The 20,966-nt window shown below is 59.3% G+C and overlaps 1 protein-coding gene and 1 long non-coding RNA gene across 5 annotated transcripts; one reads left to right on the plus strand and one right to left on the minus strand.

Annotated features, from left to right (window-relative positions):
- Nucleotides 1-10: 10 nt before the first annotated feature.
- On the plus strand, nt 11-20,966 carry NR4A1 (nuclear receptor subfamily 4 group A member 1). Of its 4 annotated transcripts, XM_034645345.1 has the most exons (9): nt 11-165; nt 4,103-4,224; nt 6,143-6,249; nt 16,189-17,066; nt 17,864-17,993; nt 18,293-18,444; nt 18,784-18,986; nt 19,086-19,264; nt 20,128-20,966. In XM_034645345.1, the coding sequence occupies exons 4-9, from the start codon at nt 16,191-16,193 to the stop codon at nt 20,382-20,384; spliced, it is 1,797 nt and encodes a 598-aa protein (XP_034501236.1). In that variant the 5' UTR covers nt 11-165; nt 4,103-4,224; nt 6,143-6,249; nt 16,189-16,190; the 3' UTR covers nt 20,385-20,966. The 4 variants fall into 4 exon arrangements, with proteins under 4 accessions (XP_034501236.1, XP_034501235.1, XP_034501237.1 ...); XM_034645344.1 differs by lacking the exon at nt 6,143-6,249; XM_034645346.1 differs by lacking the exons at nt 11-165; nt 4,103-4,224; nt 6,143-6,249 and adding an exon at nt 12,352-12,466.
- On the minus strand, nt 7,211-8,135 carry LOC117796678. The gene is made up of 3 exons (XR_004621278.1): nt 7,932-8,135; nt 7,462-7,535; nt 7,211-7,341 (listed from the first exon to the last, which is right to left on the minus strand). It is a non-coding gene; the product is annotated as an uncharacterized LOC117796678 (long non-coding RNA).

A 20,966-nucleotide genomic window follows, 5' to 3' on the forward strand; every position in this document is an offset into this window, starting at 1 on the left:
CAGGAGCGCGCGGCGGCGGCGGCGGAACTGGTGGGGGCCCGCACGGCGCCCGCGACCCCCGGCCTCCCGGCATGGGCGCCCCTGCGGTGCGGAGCAGCTCCCCGCCGGCTGGTGCGCGACCCCGGAAGGCGGGGGTGCAGAGGCGAGCAGAGCTCGGCGGGCCAGGTGAGGGGGCCGGGTGGGGAGGGGAGGGGGTCCCCGGGAGAGGCCCGGGAAGAACGGGGTCTCCGCGTAGGCAACGGGGTGGGCCGGGAACCACAGTGGAAGTCCTGTTGGGGTTCGGGGCTATGGGGAGGCTGGGAAGGACTGGATTCCCAGAGGAACCTGCTCGCTCAGAGTCAGCCCCCGAGTGCGACGGCCAAGGCTTTCTCTCCCGGGCCCGCCAAGGGTGGGGTTTGGCCCGCGAGGGGCGCTGGAGGTGGCCAGGCCGGAGAAATTCCTTCCATTTCCCCGCCGGCTGCAGGGAATGGGTTCCAGGAGTTCGGGAGGGGAGGGACCAGACTTGCCCGGTGCAACCCCTTCGCGGGATTGAGTGAGGAAATCCAGCCCGGAGAGGGTCTTACAGCGTCAGGAACGGACCTGGGATTAGAAATGCTGCAGAAGTGGCGTTTACAGCGGTTTGCAGTGAAGCATTAATTTGGATTGGGGGCTAGTTAGTGTTCGGGCATGCTGGGAAAAGGAAGGCTGGGCAGAGGTAGGTGTCTCCCCAGCAGTTGTGTCCAAGAGTGCTGATGAATTAGGGGACTGATAAGAGCCTGGACGGGGCCTTCAGTGGCGGCTGCAACCATGGTCCTACACCCACTGCAAGTGAATGTTTAGATCAGTGACTTGAATGAAGGCTTAAAAGGGAAGCCGGCAGACTCTTTGTAAAGGCCTAGAGCCAAGGAGAATGACAGGTGTACAATAGGATAAAATCAAGATTCCAAATGATGGCAGCCAGGCAGAAGGATGGACCAAGATGAACGAGATGAATGTGACCGATTATAGATGTTGGGGCCTGTATTGGAGTGAAGAAAATGAGCTGAGGAGTCCAGCCTAGTGCCTGGCTCTAAGGCACAGCCACCCAGGGCCCGGAGCTTCCCACTTGCTTTCTGCTGTTAGCTGCCAAACTGCTCCGTGCGATCTGAGACCTCTCCCCACTAGAGGAGTCCAAGGAGGGGAAGACAGATGCCTGGCCCCTGGCTCCCTGGTTGGGCTCCCTGGGTCCTAATCCCGGCTTTGCCACTTCCTAGCTGTGTGACCTTCAGCAAGTTGCTTAGCATTTCTGTGCCTTAGTTTCCCCATTGGTAAAATGTTCATTATAGTAATCGCTTCCTCATGGTGTCGTGAGGCTTAAATGAGAAAGTGCCTGTCAAGTGCCTAGTAACGTATCTAGCACGTGGTGTTCAATATTATCTGCTGTTATTATTGTTCATACTCGTAATATGCCCATTTCCGGGTGGGGACTTAGCCGAAGGCAGCGCTGACATCCAGGAGGGCACCAGGGCCAGAGAGGGTCGGCCACCCATGTCCTGTGGCAAGGAGGAGTTTAGTTAAGAGAAAACACATACTTGATAGGAAGGGGAGAAAGGGGGGGAAGAGGTTTCCTGTGGGCCCTGGGCAGAGCTGGGATCCAGGCCTGGGGCTCCTGGAGCCAGGGCTGTAGCTCAGCGTAGGGAAGGACTGTCAGACTTTGGGTCTGGCCTCCCATGGAAGGGACAGCTCCTTAGCTCCAGCGTTCTCCCTACCGCCTTCCAAGCAGCTGGCTGGTTCTCTCGGCCCAGTTCTGAGGCAGGCATGTGTGAGTCCTCTTCTCCCACATTCCTCAAATACTTCCGGAGTACCTACTAGTGCTGAGCTCTGTTTGGGAGACCAAGACTGCTGCGAAGACTGCTGCTGCGATTGAGACAGACGGGTGAATAGCTGAACCTATTTGTATTAAAATAGGTTAATGTGTGGGGGTGGACGAGGGGGCTTTCCAGGGAGGTGGAATGGGACTGGAAACCTGATCGATGAGAAGAAGCTAACCATACCAACATACCAGGCAATGACTTTCTTGGTAGAGGGAACAGCCAAAGCAAAGGCCTGACTGGGGAAAGCAAGCCCAGGTGCTTGGAGCACAGCAAGGAAGGGGGAGCGAGAGCTGGGTCTTGAGGTCTGGCCTGAGGCTCCCACGCCATTTAGGGGGCATCACACTCTTCTCTTCCAAGCCCCCTCGGCCCTGGGTTCGCCCTCTGCACAGTGCTGAGTGTAATTGACCTTGGTTCATTCCCACACCATAATGTCCTGGGGCCCAGAAATGTAGGTTTGCTCCTTCTCGGATCTCCTGTTGTTCGTGGCTCACTGCCTGGCTCACGTTAGGCCCGCAGTCAATGCTCATGGACGGAATTTTGATCTGCGACAGGAGATGGGATCAGATATTGGCTCTAAGATGTTATGAAGCACTTTCAGGGCGTGACCTGGGTCCCCGACTCTGGCGCCTATTCTCAGAGACCTGGGAAGGTGCGTGGGGAAGACCTGGGTGCTCAGGGCAGGCCTGACTGTGGTGGGAGGTGTTGGCCCTTCCTGCCCTTCCTCCTCAGTTGTGGACTGGTAGAGAGAAAAGGGAAGGTTGTGGAGGGGAGCCCTGGGGCCTTACTGCAGACCTGTTTCCGGGGTATGGGAAGATGACAGTGTCATTCTGGGAAGCAGGTGTAGCCTGTGGGCTAGGGCAGGTCTGAAGCCTGATTTTGCCTTCTATTAGGGGCTGGAAGCCCTCCAGGTGTTCTAGACTTCTCCCCTCCCTTTTTTTTCCTGCCACCTTCACCCTCTGCTCTCCATTACACCCACAGGAGCATGGGAGTGCTGGTGGCTGTGTAAGAGGAGAATCTGGGTACCATGGTCCAGAGTAGCTCCCTTTAGCCTGTGGACCCTGGGACAGAGGTCAGGAGGGCAAGGAAGCACATCACGCACCCTCTGGGGCCCTTCTCCTCCTTATTCCCTCTGCCTCCCAGCATGGGAACATCTACTCTTTTCCCACGCCTCATCTTGCCTGAGGGCACCTGGTCCTGCTTTTACTCTGGGGCTCAGTTGAGAGAGGAGAGGGCTGAATTAGGGTGGAAAAGGGGAAGAAGAGATGTGGGGTCTGGAGTACCTTGGCTCAAGGAGGCTTTGGCACCGGTGAGAGGACGGGCGAGCGCTTAACAAGGCTGGAAGGGTGGTGCTCACAGTTGGCTCCGGAAGTGGAGGCCAGCTGCCCAGAAGTGGGTTGGGATAAAAACCAGGGTCTGGGGCCGGCTCGGATGTGTCCTCATTTAATATGTGTACCTGGCACTGTTCTATGGCCTTTACCCGTATGAGCTCATTTTAAGCCCCACCATAGCCCTGCGGTTGTTCATTTCAGAGATGTCAATTACAGATTGTCATTTTCACAGCGGAGGAACGTGAGGCACGGAGAGATTTTGTAACTTGCCCAAGATGACAAGTGACAGAGCCAGGATTTGAACGCAGGCATCTGGGATCCAGCGTCTGTGCCCTTAACCACTTTGTTTCAAGCTGGGTCTTCGCGTTTGGGGGACTGGAGCGCCTTCACAGAATATTTCCTGGGAGTCACCGTTGCTCCGCTTAGAAGGCTGGGCTGCCTAGAGATGGGGTGATTGAGCCCCTGCCCCATGGGGTCCTCTGAGGCTTTAGGGGCCAAGTTAGAGCCCTCTAAGGAGAGAGGGGTATTCTGCCCTGTCCTCACAGTAGCTCCCTTTTCTCTGCCTACAAAGTGCCCTTTTGTGCGTATCAGGGCCAAGCGCTGGACTGAAGCCACCCCCCCGCCCCCCACCAACCCCAACCCAGGAGTGGGGCAGGAGGCTGAGGGGCTGGGTGCTGGCATGTGTCTCCATGGCCCTGAGATGGCCCAGATACTGTCAGCTGTTCCTGGTCACGTCCCACATCCCCCAGAGCTGTTTGCCTGGGGTTCTGTGTGCACCCAGGTTCTGCTGCCCAGCCCAGGGAAGTCCTTGGGCTGGCTTATTGCCTCTCATGGCCTGGGTCCTGCCCCTGTTCTTACTCCTGTGTTTCCTGGCTGTGCTGACTCCAGGGAATGTCCCGGCTGGCTGGTTCCTCCTCACTCACACTGATTCCCCCTCTGTAGGCTTCCACCATGGACAGAAGCCAGCCCTGGTCCCTCTCTGGTGTCCCTGCTCCTTCTGCCTGGCCCTGGAGGCCCAAGGGATGGTTGACTGTTGTCCGAGGTCTGTTAGTTCATCCAGACTGGTAAGTGCTCTACTGCTGTCCTTTATACTCCTCCGGGGCCCTCAAGCAGGTAGGGCTGGGGGGCAGAGGTGGGTGTGGGCTGCCCTAAGCGGATGTGGTTTGGGGGATGGAGGGGGAAGCCCTGCAGAGGTGGCAGGCGAGGTGCTGCTCCACTTGGGGAGATCTGATTTCTTCAGTGATGGGGGTAATGTGGGGGTGCAAAAGGGGGAAGCCTGGCTTTCTTAGCAGGATAGGCTGGGGGGCTCTGGGCCTGGGCAGCATGGTCTGGTGTGGGAGGAGAGGGGCAGGGATGTGGGTGAAAGACTGCTGTTACCAGGGCAGCGTGTGTCTGGTTCTGATGGGGTGGGGCTGGGTAGCTCAAGGCAGGCTGGGAGTATGGTGGGGCAGGCCCAGGGGATGGAAGTTGGCTTGTTTCTAGGGCGTGCACCAAGGGAGTGCATGGAGGGAAGGCTGGGATTATCTCTCCCCTAAAAGGGCGATGACCACCCCTTCCTACTATGATGGGTCTCTGTGGGGAAGATCTTGCTGACGAAGGGCAGTGATAGACCCTCCGTGATTCACCCAATGTCCCTGAGGGGGAAGATCTCAGACTTGTGGCGATGGCCAGAGGGACTCTAGGCCATCTAGTTCACCTTCTTCTCTTATGGATGAAGAAACTGAGTTACAGAGGGGAGAAGTGACTTTGCAAGACCCTATAGTGAGGGCGTGTAGAGCCACGCTGAGAATCAAGGTCTCCCGGAGGCCTGGTCGGCTCGTGGAGGACTTACCTTCCTTGCCTGAGGAGGCTTCTGGAGAAGTTACAGGCAGATCTGGGCGTGAGGGGTGGAGTGTAGGAACGGAATTTCCACCAGGTCTTTCCCATGGGATCTCAGATACTAGGATGGGGCCAAGGGCACCCCAGTCCTGGTTACCATGTTTACCTGAGAGAGCTGGAGTTCAACCTGGCACGTGGCCAGGGACCTGTGATTGCCTTCTTCCTGTCCCAGAACGGAGGGCTGTCTCCGAGCCACAGCCCCCTTCAGGCCTTGAGGGATCCCTGGATGAAGGCGGAGCTGTCTCGGTATCTCCCCCAGCCCCCCAGCCACTGTTGCCTCACGTGGAGTGGGTGTTCAGGGCACAGGGAGTCCCACAGAGGTGGCTGCGATGGGGGAGGACGGGGTGGCCAGTGTGAGCCTGGGTGGAAGGGGGGGAAGCCCAGGGAAGCAGGGCCTCCTGTTCCAGGGGCTGGGCTGGGTGTGCACCTGGCCGCCCGCTGGCAGCAGGCTCTGTGCCACCAACCTTGGGCTGGGGGCAGGGAGAGGAATTACTGTAAGTGGGAGAGGCAGGTGTCCCTGGTCCGCCAGGGATCTGGACTTGGGAGGCACGTGAGTGAAGATGACAGCAGCGAGCCAGATGGCTTCCCCCAACCTGGCCCCCACCTCCACCGTCAGCTCAGACTGCCTCCTGAGCGCCCAGCCTTCCCCTCTGGGTACAGAGTGGCCCCCATGGGCAGAATTCCTTGTGTTCACCTCGTTGTCCGGGTGATGGTGGTGCCTGGGTGGAACTCTCATGCCATACCCACTGCCAAGGCCACCCCAAGGGGCTGCCAGCCGGGGCCCCGTGAGCGCTAGAGCTGCTGGTCTTGTGACGTGGGCACCTGTCTGCCAGGCCCGGGCATGGGCCCAGGGTCACGCTCACGCCGGGGCTCCCGTCAGCTGACTATTTTGGGCTCTTGCTGACCTGGGCCAAAGTCAGGCCTCAGCCAAGAGGGCCCCAAGGCAGCTCCCTCTGTCCCCAGAGGCCGGCTCTGGTTTCGGCTATATAAACAGAGGAGGACATGCTGGCTAGGAGACAGGTCCACGTCCTAAGTCCGCTCAGCTGGTGCATTGCCTTGGCCGGGCGGGCCGGGCTGACCGGGCAGTCCCGTCTCTTCCCGCAGGGCTCCCTGAGGCTGCCAGGAAGAGCCCCTGAACAACCCCAGGATTCTCGCCTGGTGCAGTTGTCCAGGATCTCTGAGAGTCTAAGCAGATCGTGGAGAGATAGCTGGTGAGTCTTAGGGATGGGGAAACTGCGGCATGGGAGCTGGGCCGTTTGGATCTTTTTCCATCGTGACCATCTGTGTTGCGGTCTCTTTGGCCTTGAGAGGAGGGGGGCGGAGGAGGAAACAGGGCTGGCTGACCTTCCCGAGGAGTGAGAGTGAAGCTTGACCTGAGTTGGGGGGTGGTGGGAGTCACATTTGGTGGCTCGCCGTGGTCAAGAGCTGGGAGATGTGGGAAGAGACAGGTGCTGCCATCGCTCTCCTTCCTTGGAGATTTCCACCACGCTCTCAGTCCTCCTCTTCTGTTGACCAGGCCTGGGTGAGGCACTGGTCTGCTCGGGCTGGGGAGAGACGCTGGAGTGAGCTGGGTGGCCATCGGGGGGCCTCTGCATAGATCCCCGAGTAGGGTCCTAGACCCCCCCAGCTGGTTGGGACTCGGGGACTTGACTTCCCTGAGCCCTCAGCCCCTGCCCTGCTCTCCTTGCCTGGCTTCCCAGCTGGTCTTGGTGCCTGTGAAGCAGGGCTGGAGCGAGGTCTGGCAAGTCCACCAACCATCTTGCCACAAACACGCTCCCCGGGCCCCGGGCCAGGGGCTGCAGCCCGGCATGGAATAAGTGGCAGCTCCTTACGTGGGAGGCTCTTGTGCTCTCCTTCTCAGTTCTCAAAAAAAATTTTTTTTTTCCCCTTTCTGAACGTGAGTCTCTAAATGAATCCAGAGCCTGTGACTAAAAATACTTTAACAATAGGAAAATGCATCAGTCTTTCCGGCTGGGGCTCGTTATCAGAGGGTTTTTATTTTGGAATTTGAAATTTTGCCCAAGGAGGCTGGGTGGAGACCTTGGGCAGGGGCAGGAGAATTCGGTGGGTGGTGATGTTCTGCAAGGTGGTGGGAGGCCCTCCAAGGGTGGAGGAGAGGAGCTGGCCAGGAGCTGAGCAGACTGGGGGGCACGGAAGGAGGTTTGAGGAGGGTGCAAACAAGGCGTAGGCCGACCTTTCCCAAAGGCGCTCCGTGATCTTGTCTGTGTTTCTCTAGCACCGTCTGGCCCTTCTTCCCGAAGTCTGATCTTACTCTTTCGTGCTGTCTGTTCATTCTTCCTAACCTGAGAGGGAGGGGAGGGTAGAGAAATCTCTTGGACTAAAGACAGCCTCAGTGGAGAGAGGCCTGGCCTCCTTAACTCACAAGCTTTCTCCGGAGTATTAATTGAGCACTTGCTGCATACACAGAGTCTGGAATTTTCCCAGCGCTGGGTGGAGCCACGTCTCGGGGCACACTCTCATTTCCTTCCACTCAGCCCTGGAGGGGGAAGAGGCGTGGATGGGGTTACTGTTCTCCAGTTCTTGACAAAGGGGGTGCTGGTCCCCCAGGCTAGCTGAAGACCCTGGTATCTCCTTTCCCTGCCTGCCCTCTCTGCCCCAGGGTCCTGCTGCAGGTCCCTAGAGTTCAGCTTCCCAGGCAGGGCTCCATTTCATTGGTGAGCCTCCCCCTTTCCTTAACCAGTTGAATTCGCACAGCCCCGGGAGTGTGATGTTGTCTGCACTGGGCAGACAAGGAACCGTCTCGGAGAGGGCAAGGGACTAGCCCCAGGTCACACACCAGGCTTGCTGGCTCCTGGTCAAAGAAGGCTCTAGGAGCTCTTCCATCTTTTGTCCCTGCTGGGGTTGGGGTGAGAGGCAGGGGGCAGTGGCTTACCTGCCCACGTCCTAGGGAGTCTGTTGTCAAGGAGGTGACAACGTGTGTGGTCGTGGCAGGGCCTGGGCGAGATCAGAGCCAGAAGCCTGGTCCTGACCCTACATCCCCAGTTGCCAGAGCTGTGCACGGGAAGCCCCCTGGGGCAGTACGTACTGCCTCCTTGCCCACAGCACAAATCCCCCTACCCACTGCCAAGGCAGGAAGAGGAAGTGGCCGGGTCAGGGCTGGCGATAGGGCCTGGGGCTGAGGAGGGGAAGCTCCCGTGGCCACTTCTCAGCGGGAGGAGGCAAAGCGCACTCCTTCTGCCCACCACGCGGGAAGGGTGTGGAGGCCTGTGGGTGGGGATGGTCTCGGTGAAAGTAGGGCAAGTTCCTGCCCTCTGCTGAGGGAGGGGATGGGGGGTGGCGCAGCCCAAGGGGGGGGCAGTGTGGGAAAGGGGCTGTGCATTTCTACTTCCTCCATCCCCCATTTACCCAAATCCACACCCACCCTCTTGGCTGGTGAACGATGGTGGACATTGGCTGCCCATTTGGGGCCTGCCCCGGGCTAGTTACTATTGAAGATGCATGAAGGCCCTGCCTGCCAAGGTCGGGGAGACGGGGGCGGGGGGGGGGGCTTGCCCTCACGTTCACACAGAGCTGGAGGAGGGATGAGTCAGCACATAAGTCCCCTGGCCCCATAAGCTCTGACTGGGGTGGGGGGCAGGGGCCTAGTGAGTGCTTCCGAAAACATCCAGTGTTGACAGAAAGCATCCTGTGTGAAGACCCCTTTCTACTGTGAGATATTGCGGCCTCTCCTAACCGTAGCTGTGCTCTGCGTGTGTCGCTAGAACAAATACATAATGGGAAACAGGCACTGTTCTCTGATTTCAGCAACACACACTTGAATGAATCTGTACTCGATGAATTCCAGCAGCATCTGCGTCCATGTGAATAAATAAGTCTCTCCCGTTTAGACGTGGCTATTTTTTAAAGAAACTTTTGTTTTTGAAAATAATAACATACATAGAGAAAGGTACACAAATGATAGGTGTGAAATCTTGAGAATAGTGTGATGACGTTTCCAGGGTGAACACACGTAGCTGCTCGTTGTCCAGGTTGGAAACTGGAACGCTTCCAGTCCCACCCAAGACCCCCTCATAGGCACTGCTGTTTTCAGTTTACAGGCCGAGTGTGTGTGTGTGTGTGTGTGTGTGTGTGTGTACACACATATGCGTGCTTGCACATACCTGGTTCTGTGGTGCATTTAGAAGAACCAAGGCCCAGCAGCCCAGAAGCCCAGTCTGCAGTCCATAGTGGCGGCCATGGGTACCGCACAGACCTGGGAGTTAGGGGACCTGCATTTGAGTCCTGCCCCCCCCCAGCCTCCATCTCCTCGTTTATCAAATTTGGGTCACAATTCTAGACGGGGAAGGTTGAGGAGAGAGTTTAGTGGAAGAATCCACAGGAAGTGCTGTGGACTAACGTCGGACCCTTGACTGGTATTCCCTATAGCTCCCCTCACTTGCAAGAAAGTACTTATGATTAAGAGTTAGGCTGGGGGAGGGGTATGGCCTGAAGTCTTGGAAGATGGGCAGCATTAGAGCAGAAGGGAGGAAGGGGGTCTCTCTGCCCCTGGAAGGGTGGAAAGTCTCGCCCAAGGTCCTCTTATGGGAGCAGCGGGGAGCCGGGGGTAATGAAGGTAGATGGGTGCACTGGGCCAGGCTGTGCTCTGGGAGCCTGGTGTGGACTGTCGCTCTTCTCCAACACTACATCCTCCCCCCTGCGCTGCTTGTGGTGTCATGGCCCCGCCTGACCTTCTGGTCCTCGCCTCTAGTTTTGGATATCTCTCCCATCATTACCTCCTTCATCATTACCTGTCCCCTCCCACCCCACACCTCCCCCCACAAGGGGCTGTTCACTCTGACCTTGCTCTTGAGGGCTGGACTTGAAGATCCCTTAGGAGCTTGGGACCAGCTTATGCTCTAGGCCTCCCAGGGTCTGCATTCCTTGTGCCTTTCCCCGGAGTTGCACCTTAGCCAGATTCCGCTCTCTTCAGAGCCCCAGGACACCGTGGAGGGCTGATGACACCAGGCGGTCCCAAAGCCCCTCTTCCCTCTCTCCCCTCTGCCATAAGGTAGGTGCCCCACATGGGTGCCTGAATGGGTGGCCGCGGCTGTGCTCCCACAGAGGGACCCTGCCTTTTTCTCCTTATTTACTGATTTTCAGAGCACAGCGTATACAGACCGTGTAGCCTCCCTGCCACCAGAAACATGGCCAAATGGCGGATGTGGTTGTCTTCCCCTCCCTCTGCCTTTGTGGCAGGGAGAAAGCAGCCGCCAGACCTGTAGTATCCTGGCGAGATGGGGCCTGGGCTGCAGGCTCCCCTCTGGAGGCTAATGCTGAGATTCGGAGATTTAGGCCAGGGCCTTGGGCAGCTCCCCGCCACACTTAGTTCCCTGGGGCTCCTGGGTGGGCTGGTCCTGTGGGAAGGTAGGGAAGATCTGTGTTGCTTTTTACAAACGGAGAGTGGCAGGGAGGACAGGGGGGCACCAGGGCTCAAGGCCGGCTCCGCTCTCAAAGAACTGGTAACGTCTGGGCTTGCACACAGATTGAGATCAGCCTGCAGCTAATACCCCGTTAGGCTGGGGCGGGATGGAGGGGGCGTGGACTTGGCTAATCATGTTTTGCTGACATTAATTAATTAATTACTTTTGAGGAAGGCACTGCTGGGGTGGAGGGAGGCATTCCAGGGTGGGGTGACAGGCTAGGTGGGAAGCCAGCCCATGATGTGGCTGGGGCTAGCTTCACCAGCCCAGACTTGCTGTGCGCTTCTGAGCAAGGTGCAGCTCCTCTGGGAACCCTTGGGTCCTAATCTGCAAAATGGGAGGATGTGAATTCTATTAGCGGTTTTATCTTTTTTATTACTTTTCTTTAAATGCCTATTTTTTTTAAAGATTTATTTCTTTTAGAGAGGGAGCACAAGCAGGGGGAGGGGCAGAGGAGGGGGGAGAAAGAGAAGCAGACCCCCCACTGAGTGTGGAGCCCACTGCAGGGCTCCATCTCACGACCCTGAGATCCTGACCTGAGCTGAAATCAAGAGTCGAACCCTTAACTGACTGAGCCACCCAGGCGCCCCATAGTAGCAGTTTTAAAACCTTTTTGTTTTTTTCTTTTTTTGTGTGTGGAATCTCTTTTCCAGGCAGAATCTATGCAAAAGCCCAACACAAAGAAAAACAAAACTTGTGTGTGAAGTGGAGTGGGGATCTTGGATAAGTCCCATTGCGTTATTCTGCCCACGCTTCACTTTTCCCCGGGCGGCCTTGGAGGGTCTTTGAAAGATGGTTCGGGAAAAACCAGAGCTCTCTAAAGACCTGTCCACATGGAGACTTATGCTGAAGTGGGGGAGCTATGGCAGGCTCTGACCAGGTCACCCAGTGAGATTGGTGTTGCATGAAGAGTACTCCACTGGTGGGCAGGGGGATTTGGAAAGAGGAGACAAGCTGGTTAAGGGTCAGTTTCCTAATTGGGTATGGGCAAGGAGAAGTGGAGGTCACTGGCCTCGCTCAGCTGGTCTGCTGTCTTCATGCACCAGTGAGGCGTGGGCTGTGGTTGGCAGTAGGAATGGGGATCCAAGAGATCTTCCAAAATAGAATTTCAAGAAAAAAAATGAGAAGTTGCTTGCAGGGCATCAGGAGCAGAGATGGGGTGGTGGGCAGGGAGTACGACGATGACAAGCTCTGTCTGCAAGGGAGGAAGTTTGAGATGCGGGCAGGACCTTTGGGCAGAAATGGGGGCTGAAGACAAGGCTGTGGGGGACCTGAGATGGGAGGTAAGAGTGGAAGTGAGGAACAGGAAGTGCCTCAAGGGTAGGGGGAAGTGCTGTCGGGTGACCAGAAGAGGTGAGAGTGGGGCCACCAGCGCAGGCGCAGGCGGCAGGCGCAGTGCAAGCAGAAGCCCTTCCAGCTGACTTACAGGGGAGAAGGGGGCTGGGTGGGACCCCAGTGTTGGGGGGCGTCTCTTCTCTTTGTAAACATGAGCGCTACTTCCCCTCTTACCTACCAAGTGCGGGCTCCCTGAGTTTGGGGTAGAACGGGGGTGGCGGGGTGACAGCCAGATCAGGGAAGGTTCTAGGTGGGCTGCCGCGTGGTTTGTGCCCCGACACAGCCCTGGCCGTCCCTTCTTGCTCCATGGGACAGGTCAGAGCTGCTCTCTCCACAGGTGCTGGAGGTGAGGTAGGAGTCACGGACAAGGGAGGGCATGAGAAGATCCCCTGCAGATGCAATCAGAGGTCCCGGGTTCCACCCCAGTGTGCCGCCACCTCGCTGTGTGACCTTGAGCGAGTGCCATTATTTCTCTGAGCTTGTTTATTTATAAAATGGGGAAGAGTCGGCACAAATTTGACAAGATTTCTCAGGCTCCACCCGGTTCTGAAATTCGGTAATTTCCCAACTATAGTGCACCCACCCTCTAAGGGACTGGGAAGAAATCAAGTTCAGCGTGTGGAGCGGAGCCCATTGGCCCATCTTCGGCCTGGCAAACTCCTGCCCTGGGAAGGTACTTTGCATTGGGAGAGTAGGGGGCGGAAACAAACAGGGACCGGGGACGGGGGGCGGGGGAGGGGATGACGTTCCTGGGCCAGTCTGTCAGTGACTCTGCTGGGGAAGGCGAGTCAAGTGCACTGGCTGCGCCTTGGGCTGAAGTGGAGATGCAGGTTGTCCCGGGTGTGTCCCCGAGTTGCCCGCCCCGGCCCGAGGCCTGCCCTGGCAGCCCAGCAGCGGCAGAGGGCGACCCCCCAGGGCCCCAGGAAGGGCTGGGGAGGGTGCAAAGGCGGAGCCGGGCGCGGAGGGAGCCGCAGGGAGCGGGCGCGGCCGTGGCTCCCCGGAGCAGCCGGGGGCTGGAGATCCTAGTCGGGGAAGCCCCGCGGCCGCGGCTCTAGAGCGCCCCCTTCTCGGGCTCCGGCCCTCCAGGCCGGTTATTTCGGACCTGGGGGCCCCGGGCCGGGTCCTGGGTCGGGCGGGGGGGAGCCTCGGGAGTCCGCGAGCTGCTATTTTTAGCCGGCGCGGCGGGCGCGAGGGGACTATTTATAGATCAAACAATCCGCGCTCCCTGCGTCAATGGAACCCCGCGTGCGTCACGCGCGCAGACATTCCAGGCCCCCTCTCGCCCCGCCCCCTCGGGCTCCCCGTCCCGCGCCTCCCCCTGGCCGCCTCCCGCCGGAACCGCGCCGCCCCCCGCGCCCTTGTATGGCCAAAGCTCGCCGGGCCGCGTGCGTCAGTGGCGCCCCCGCCCCTCCCCGTGCGTCACGGAGCGCTTAAGAGGAGGGTCGGGCTGGACCGGGGAGCCCCAGTGGCAGAGGCTGCGGAACTTGGGGGAGTGTGCAGGACCGGGGGAACGCACGCGGGACCAGACTGCGACTCGGGGTGCCGGTCCCGGGCAGGGGGAGCAGGAGCCGGCCAGGTAGGTGCCCCCCCCGGGGGGGGCGTGTATCACAGCAGTGCTCTCTGCTTTGGATTTTAGGGGTGTTGCATGAAGGAGATGGGCGTACGCGCGGGCAGAAAGGATGTTGTAGGGTCAGCGTGCAGGAGAGCGGGTGTAGGGTGCAGCTGTGGCGTTGGAGGAGAGCGGTTGGAGCGGGATGAGGACCCGGATCGGACTTCAATCTACTGGGCGCGGGGGTAGATTGGGGGGAGTGTCTGTGCAAGGTGGAAGCCGCAGGGGGTTAGAGCTGGCACCACGAGTGGGGACTTGTGCAGTAGGAGGCTGCCTGTAGTTCAGTTTCCGAGGGTGCCGGAGGGGCACGGGGCGCCCTGGACTGAGGTGCTGATGGGGTCTCAGGACAGTGGGGGAAAAGATACACAGAACTTTAACTGCTGGGATCCATCGGACCCCTTCCTGCCAGGATTGGATTTCCAAAAGGGTCTCCTTCCTCCCCGCATGTCTGCCTCCTCCCCCATTCCCTTCGTTGTTTCCTTAACACATTAGAGGCTGCGGCTTAGTTTGCAAGGATCCCCGAAGTTGCTGCCTGAACTGTATTAGGAGACTTCTGGATTGCTGAAGGAAATGGCCAACATTGGTGGCTGAACTGTGGAGGGGTACTGTTTGTGTTCCACTAAACGAGTCTTCTTAGGGGCGGGGTCTCTGGAAGCACAGGGAAGATTGTTTTAGCTGTAGCTGGGATCCTGTGGAGGGTGTGTGTGTGTGAAGGAGAAAGAGAGAGAGATGTGGAAATCTTGGTCCTTGGGGATCCTGGGTGGGAGTTGCTTATGTTGGAGTGTCTGGTGTACTACCTGAAGGATACCCCCCCCACTGTTCCAGCCCCACATGCTGATCACAACTGCGCCCCCCCCCCCAGTCCCAGTTGGCTCATACAGGTAGGGTGCAGCCTGAAGCTTGTTCAGCGTTAACAGGTGCAAACCACATTGTTGCCAGGACCTGCCTGAAGCCGGATTCTCCCTGCTCCCTCCTTCAACCCCGCCTCTTCCTCCTCCCTGTGGGACTGCTTCTCCCCCACCCCCCTTGACGCTAGATGTACGTCCCTATCTGGTGTAGTTAAGTACCTGCTTGAAGGGGGGTGGAGGGGGATAGGTTGATGGGGGTTGATCCGGATGTGGGACGTCCAAGTGGAGAAACAGGATTTGAATAAGGCTGGAACACCCAGCCTTCCTCCAGGTGGCTGCCACCTCTCCTCCACCCCAACCCATCCCTGCCTAGGCTGTCATCGGGCAGGGAGACGTGGCCACTCTTATCTCTCGCAGGTGCGCTATATGCCTGTGGACAGGCCCTCCCGGGTGGGTGGTGCCAGTGCTTCAAGGGGCTCCGTTGTCGGGTTTGGTTGTGGGAGTGTCAGGCCAGGGGTGGAGCTGCCCTGTCCAGCGCCCATGGAGGTGGGAGAAAGTCTAGAACCAGAGGACTCCCTGGGCTCTTGGCCAGCCTTTGCCCCCTCTCTCTGTTCCCTCAATTATGGCACTCTCTGTTCCAGCTTGCTTTCCTACCCAGCCTCCCTCCCTTACTGGGAGGGCCAGAGCTCTGCTGACCCCAGGCATGAACGTGGGATGGGGAACTGTCCCACAGCCTCCTCTATGGTCGTTTTTGACAACTCTGCAAACTTAAGGATCCCCCCTAAATGGTGCTGTCTGTTCCTTCTGGCTTCTCATGATTGAGAGTGTAACCAACCCTCCTTGCCTGAGCTCCTGGATTCTTCAGGGCACAGATACTCCTTAGTGGAGGGACCCAGGCAAGGACGGGATGTCTTCCATCTGCCCACTGACAGGCTGCTTCTCCCCGTGTAGCCATCTCAAGTCTGCTGGACTCCGAGAGTTCTCATAAAAATAACAAGGCGCAGTGCTTTCGGGGTAGCAGAGAAATTCTTCTTAGGGACTGTCCATTCTTCTGGAAGTCAAGGGGGGCTGTCTTGTCCTCTTTCCGGCCCCTATTCGGCCTCCCTCCAGCATGCGGCCTTTAAAGGTCTGGAGCCCGGTTACTTGATCCCCGGGGAGCTGGGGAGCTGAGGACTGCTGAGGAGGCCCCAGGCTCCCTTCCTTTTTGCTTTTGGGAGCATCCCAGGCAGCGCCGAGTGGGTGCCCATGCCCAGATGGCAGGACTGGGGTGCGCGTGGGAGCTGCAGCCTTTGTTCAGTGTGTAGAGTGGGGGCAGGGATGGGGACAGGCTCATGGCCACTTAGGCCTCTTGCTTGGGCAGCTGGGCCTTCACTCTCGGCTCCTCTTCCATTTTCAGGATGTCCTTCCCAGGCGCTGTGGGGGAAGGAGGAGAGGGGTTTTTGTAAAGGCTGGGCCATGCCTGGGAATATCCCCAGAAGGGCCAGGTTGGAGAAATATCATATCTGTACCCCGAGAGTGGGCTAAGTCAGGCTTTGCTCCCACCCACCCTTCTCCCAGCCCCCACCCATGCCTTACCCGTTGCGGGAGGGCAGGGGGCTGGAGGAACACAGCTTCCCCCTGTTCCAGCAGAGAACTGCTGGCTGGATGCCTTCCTTAGGGTTCCCAGGCTGACTGGGGTGTGGCTGGCCTTCCAACTGAGCCCACTCTTGCTGGGCCACTGCCCGGGGGCTTTGTGACATGGAGGTTGAAATGGTACTCCGGCTGGGGACTGGGGTTTCTGGGGGGTTCCGTGGGGGGCCACGGTGCTAACGCCTCAGTGTCCTGTGTCTGGCTGGGATCCCTGCTACCTGGCTGCTCAGGGACCTATACTTAGGGGTCAGGCTTCAGGCTTCTCTCACGGACTCTCACTGCCCCAATCTTGGTCTCCGCCCTCTTCAGAGATGCCCTGTATCCAAGCCCAATATGGGACACCAGCACCGAGCCCAGGACCCCGAGACCACCTGGCAAGCGACCCCCTGACCCCCGAGCTCGGCAAGCCCACCATGGACCTGGCCAGCCCTGAGGCAGCCCCCACGGCCCCCACCGCCCTGCCCAGCTTCAGCACCTTCATGGATGGCTACGCAGGGGAGTTCGACACCTTCCTGTACCAGCTGCCGGGAACAGCCCAGCCGTGCTCCTCGGCCTCCTCTTCGGCCTCCTCCACGTCCTCCTCCTCGGCCACCTCCCCCGCCTCTGCTTCCTTCAAGTTTGAGGACTTCCAGGTGTACGGCTGCTACCCTGGCCCCCTGAGCGCCCCCCTGGATGAGACCCTGTCCTCCAGCGGCTCCGACTACTACGGCAGCCCCTGCTCGGCGCCGTCGCCGTCCACGCCGAGCTTCCAGCCACCCCAGCTGTCTCCCTGGGATGGCTCATTCGGCCCCTTCTCACCCAGCCAGACGTACGAAGGCCTGCGGGCGTGGACAGAGCAACTGCCCAAGGCTTCCGGGCACCCCCAGCCGCCGGCCTTCTTTTCCTTCAGCCCCCCTACCGGCCCCAGCCCCAGCCTTGCCCAAAGCCCCTTGAAGCTGTTCCCTTCACAGGCCACCTGCCAGCTGGGGGAGAGAGAGAGTTACTCCATATCAACAGCTTTCCCAGGCCTGGCTCCCACATCTCCACACCTCGAGGGCCCAGGGGTGCTGGATGCGCCTGTGTCCTCGGCCAAGGCCCGGAGTGGGGCTCCAGGGGGAAGCGAGGGCCGCTGTGCCGTGTGCGGGGACAACGCTTCGTGCCAGCATTACGGTGTCCGCACCTGCGAGGGCTGTAAGGGCTTCTTCAAGGTACTGGGCTGCCCTGGGTGCGGCTTTTTATGGGAAGTGGGCAAGCCTGGTCTCTTTGCCCAGCAGCGTCTCTGTGGTAGCCTCCCTGGGGTTCTCTTCCCAACTAGTCCTGCCCTTCAGGGAGGGGTCGCATCTGCAGGTGGCCTACCCTCCCGGGAACCCACAAATGGCAGGGGGCTGCCCGTAGAGGGACGGTGAGATACGGGGCAAGGATTCAGGCTGCAGGGGTGCCCCCAGGAGGGCACAGGCTAATGGGCAGCCTCTGGTTTTCCTCTGCCCGTCCTCCCCCAACTCAAGGTCCTGGTGGGAAGGGGGCCCCAGGCACTCATGTTCCTGGCGTGAGATAAAAGGATCTGGGAAGAGGTCTTGGTGCTTGAGGGCTGGGGGCGGACTGGGGAACAGGCTGTATGTTTGTCCCAGCTCTGGGTGCCTGCTCAGCTTCCCGTCCCCACCCCTCACCCCTCCTCTGCCCTCTCTTGTCTGCCCCAGGGAAGGCACATTGAGAAGTGCAGGTATCTGGGCTGCCAGGGAGCCCTGAACCCCTGGCTCCTAGTCTTGTGTCCTGGGGGGTCTCCCTCCTTAGGCAAAAACCTCCCCCAGTGTCCCCAAGATTTTCTTTTTCCTCCCCCCCCCCCCCCCCCCTGCCATCTCTCCCTCCCCTGCCACCCAAATGTTAGAAAAATAGCTGTGAACAGAGAGTGCTTTTGTCTGTGATGGCAGCAGGATCTGGACGGTCCCCTCCCCTGGGCCCCCCCGCCCGACTCTGACAGCCTGTTCCGTGTTGCCCCCCCATCCAGCGTACAGTACAGAAAAACGCCAAGTACATCTGCCTGGCTAACAAGGACTGCCCTGTGGACAAGAGGCGGCGAAACCGCTGCCAGTTCTGCCGCTTCCAGAAGTGCCTGGCCGTAGGCATGGTGAAGGAAGGTGGGTGGCTGCGATGCGCCGGCGGGACAGAGGTCGGCCTGAGTGGGGTGGGGCAGGCAGAATGCCCCCAGACCTCTGTCCTGGTGGGCCGCAGTGGACGGCAGGAGCAGACCTTGTGTCCGCTCCCCCTCTGGTCCACCTGCTTGGCGCATGGGCGGGGTGTGCTCTCTGTAGGGTCTCAGGGGCTCCAAGTCCTGAGACTCCGAGGTACTTCGCAGCATTGACGCACACGGTGTGGGCTGAGAGTCCCTTCCCTGGACCCCTTCCTCCCTTCCTTAGCCCTGCCCGTTTCTCTGCAGTTGTCCGGACAGACAGCCTGAAGGGGCGGCGGGGGCGGCTCCCTTCAAAGCCCAAGCAGCCCCCGGATGCCTCTCCTGCCAATCTGCTCACCTCCCTGGTCAGGGCGCACCTGGACTCTGGGCCCAGCACAGCCAAACTGGACTACTCCAAGGTGAGACCCCGCCCACCCCTCACTCAGTGCCTTTGTGCACAGGGGATAAGGCCCCTTCCCAGTGCAACACCTGGGACAAAGAGGAGCCCCCTTTTGGGCTGACCAGCTGGAAGAATGTACCCCGTCAGGTGGGCGGCCAGTCAGAAGATTGTGCTCCTCCCAGCAGCCTTGGCCCCGGGGTGACTATTTGAGGATTGGCAAGCAAGAGCAGGGGCAGAATCTCAGGCCCTCTTTCGTCCCCCCGGGATCTGGAGATCCTCTGAGTGCACGACGTGGCCTCCTGTGGCGGCCCCGCCACGGGCCCTTCGCGGGGTGCTGACCCCCTCGGCCCACCCTCAGTTCCAGGAGCTGGTGCTGCCCCACTTTGGGAAGGAAGATGCCGGGGACGTGCAGCAGTTCTACGACCTGCTTTCGGGCTCCCTGGAGGTGATCCGCAAGTGGGCTGAGAAGATCCCTGGCTTCGCTGAGCTGTCCCCAGGCGACCAGGACCTGTTGCTGGAGTCGGCCTTCCTGGAGCTCTTCATCCTCCGCCTGGCCTACCGGTGAGTTGCCGCTGTCCGCGGTCCCTTGGCTCCTCTCCTCCCCTGTGCCCTGTCCTCGAGCCCCCCGCCCTGACCGACCTCTGCATGTCTCCACACCAGGTCGAAGCCGGCCGAGGGGAAGCTCATCTTCTGCTCCGGCCTGGTGCTACACCGGCTGCAGTGCGCCCGCGGCTTTGGCGACTGGATCGACAGCATTCTTGCCTTCTCTCGGTCTCTGCATGGCTTGGTCGTCGACGTCCCTGCCTTCGCCTGCCTCTCTGCACTCGTCCTGATCACAGGTGAGTGGTCCCTGGGGGCCTGGGGAGGGCTTGAGGGCCTGGCCCTCGGTGGGCCGGCATCTGGCACCTGGTGGGCCCCCACGTTGTGAAGTGAGGGTGCCCCGAGGCAGAGAGGGGCAAGCATGTGCTCAGAGTGACACAGCTGGTAGGCCGCAGAGCTGGGGTTCAGGCCCCGGCGCATCTGATCGCAAAGCCCAAGGCGGCCTGTGACTTATCGCATACTATCCAGGATGCGCGCCGTGTGGGTGTCGCGTGTGGCCTGGGGTCACAGCCCTCGGCGTCCCCAGGGGTAACTGCCCCCCTGACCCCCCCAACAGCGTAGGGGAACTGTGTGTGTTGTGTACTTTTGTAGGTATAATTCTTCAGGGTGGATTTTTTGGGGGTAAATGCAGAGGTTTTCAGATCTCTTTTTTAAAAAATTTTTTGAAGCCCCAGAATCTGCCCCCATCCCCCTTTTCACTTAAATTTCACAGAGGACCCAGCCATATAGGACAAAATCCGAGGCACTTTGGGCCGAGAGAGCGGTGGGTTTTGGAATCTCTAAAACGCACTGCTCCGCTCCAGGGTTTCTCGGAACTGGCTGGGAGAAGACTGTGGGCCTAAGCAGAAAATCTGGTTAGGGATCGAGTTCGTTTTCGTGACCTTGGGCAACTCATTTAACCTCTCTGGGACTCCGTTTCTCATTTGGAAGAGGAGGATAATGACTAGCCTTCCAGTGGGGCTGGAAGATGGGCTCCTGTGTGCACTTTTGCAAAGCGCCGGGGGAGGGGTGAAGGATGGCCAGGAGCAAGTGGGGCGAGGCGGGCTCTGGGGTGGGGGCCTGCCTCTCACACCTGTGGCTGACTCCGCACCCCGCCCCCCAGACCGGCACGGGCTGCAGGAGCCTCGGCGGGTGGAGGAGTTGCAGAACCGCATCGCCAGCTGCCTGAAGGAGCACGTCTCGGCTGTGGCGGGCGAGCCCCAGCCGGCCAGCTGCCTGTCGCGCCTGCTGGGCAAGCTGCCCGAGCTGCGGACCCTGTGCACCCAGGGCCTGCAGCGCATCTTTTACCTCAAGCTGGAGGACTTGGTGCCCCCTCCACCCATCGTCGACAAGATCTTTATGGACACGCTGCCCTTCTGACCCCAGCCCAGGAACACGCGTGCCCCGTGTACGCACGGTCGTACGCCACCCCACGTGCCTTTAGCCCACGGCCCACCGACCCCCGGAGCACCCCCAGCCCCCGGCCTGGGCTTGAGCTGCAGACCGGCCGGCCTCCCCCACTTGGGCTGGGTGGTTGGCAGGGAGCTCACGCCCTGGGGGAGTGGGGGATGCATTCAAGGGGGGGGGTGACCCCTACTATTTGTCTTACCCCCCAGCCCAGCCCTGGCCTTCATGTTTTTGTAAGATAAACCGTTTTTAACACACACCGCTGTGCTGTAAATAAGCCAAATGCTGCTGTAAATACAGGAAGGAAGAGGCCGAGATGGGAGTGGGGGTTGAGAGGGAGGGGCGGCCCCCACCAGCCCGGGCAAGCCTTTCCCGCCTCCTTGCACCTGCTCTCTCTTCCCGCCCTCTTTCCACATGTACATAATCTTACTCTAGGAAGAAGACAAATGACAGATTCTGACATTTATATTTGTGTATTTTCCTGGATTTATAGTATGTGACTTTTCTGATTAATATATTTAATATATTGAATAAAAAATAGGCCTGTAGCTGAAA

This window comes from Ailuropoda melanoleuca, chromosome 16 (genome assembly GCF_002007445.2).
Source record: "Ailuropoda melanoleuca isolate Jingjing chromosome 16, ASM200744v2, whole genome shotgun sequence".
Classification (NCBI taxonomy): domain Eukaryota; kingdom Metazoa; phylum Chordata; class Mammalia; order Carnivora; family Ursidae; genus Ailuropoda; species Ailuropoda melanoleuca.

Coding starts and splice junctions, on each gene's coding strand:
- NR4A1 (XM_034645345.1), top strand. CDS start 16,191: ATGCCCTGTATCCAAGCCCAATATGGGACACCAGCACCGAGCCCAGGA. Junction 17,067..17,863: donor GCTGTAAGGGCTTCTTCAAG/GTACTGGGCTGC, acceptor CCCCCCATCCAG/CGTACAGTACAGAAAAACGC. Junction 18,445..18,783: donor CCAAACTGGACTACTCCAAG/GTGAGACCCCGC, acceptor GCCCACCCTCAG/TTCCAGGAGCTGGTGCTGCC.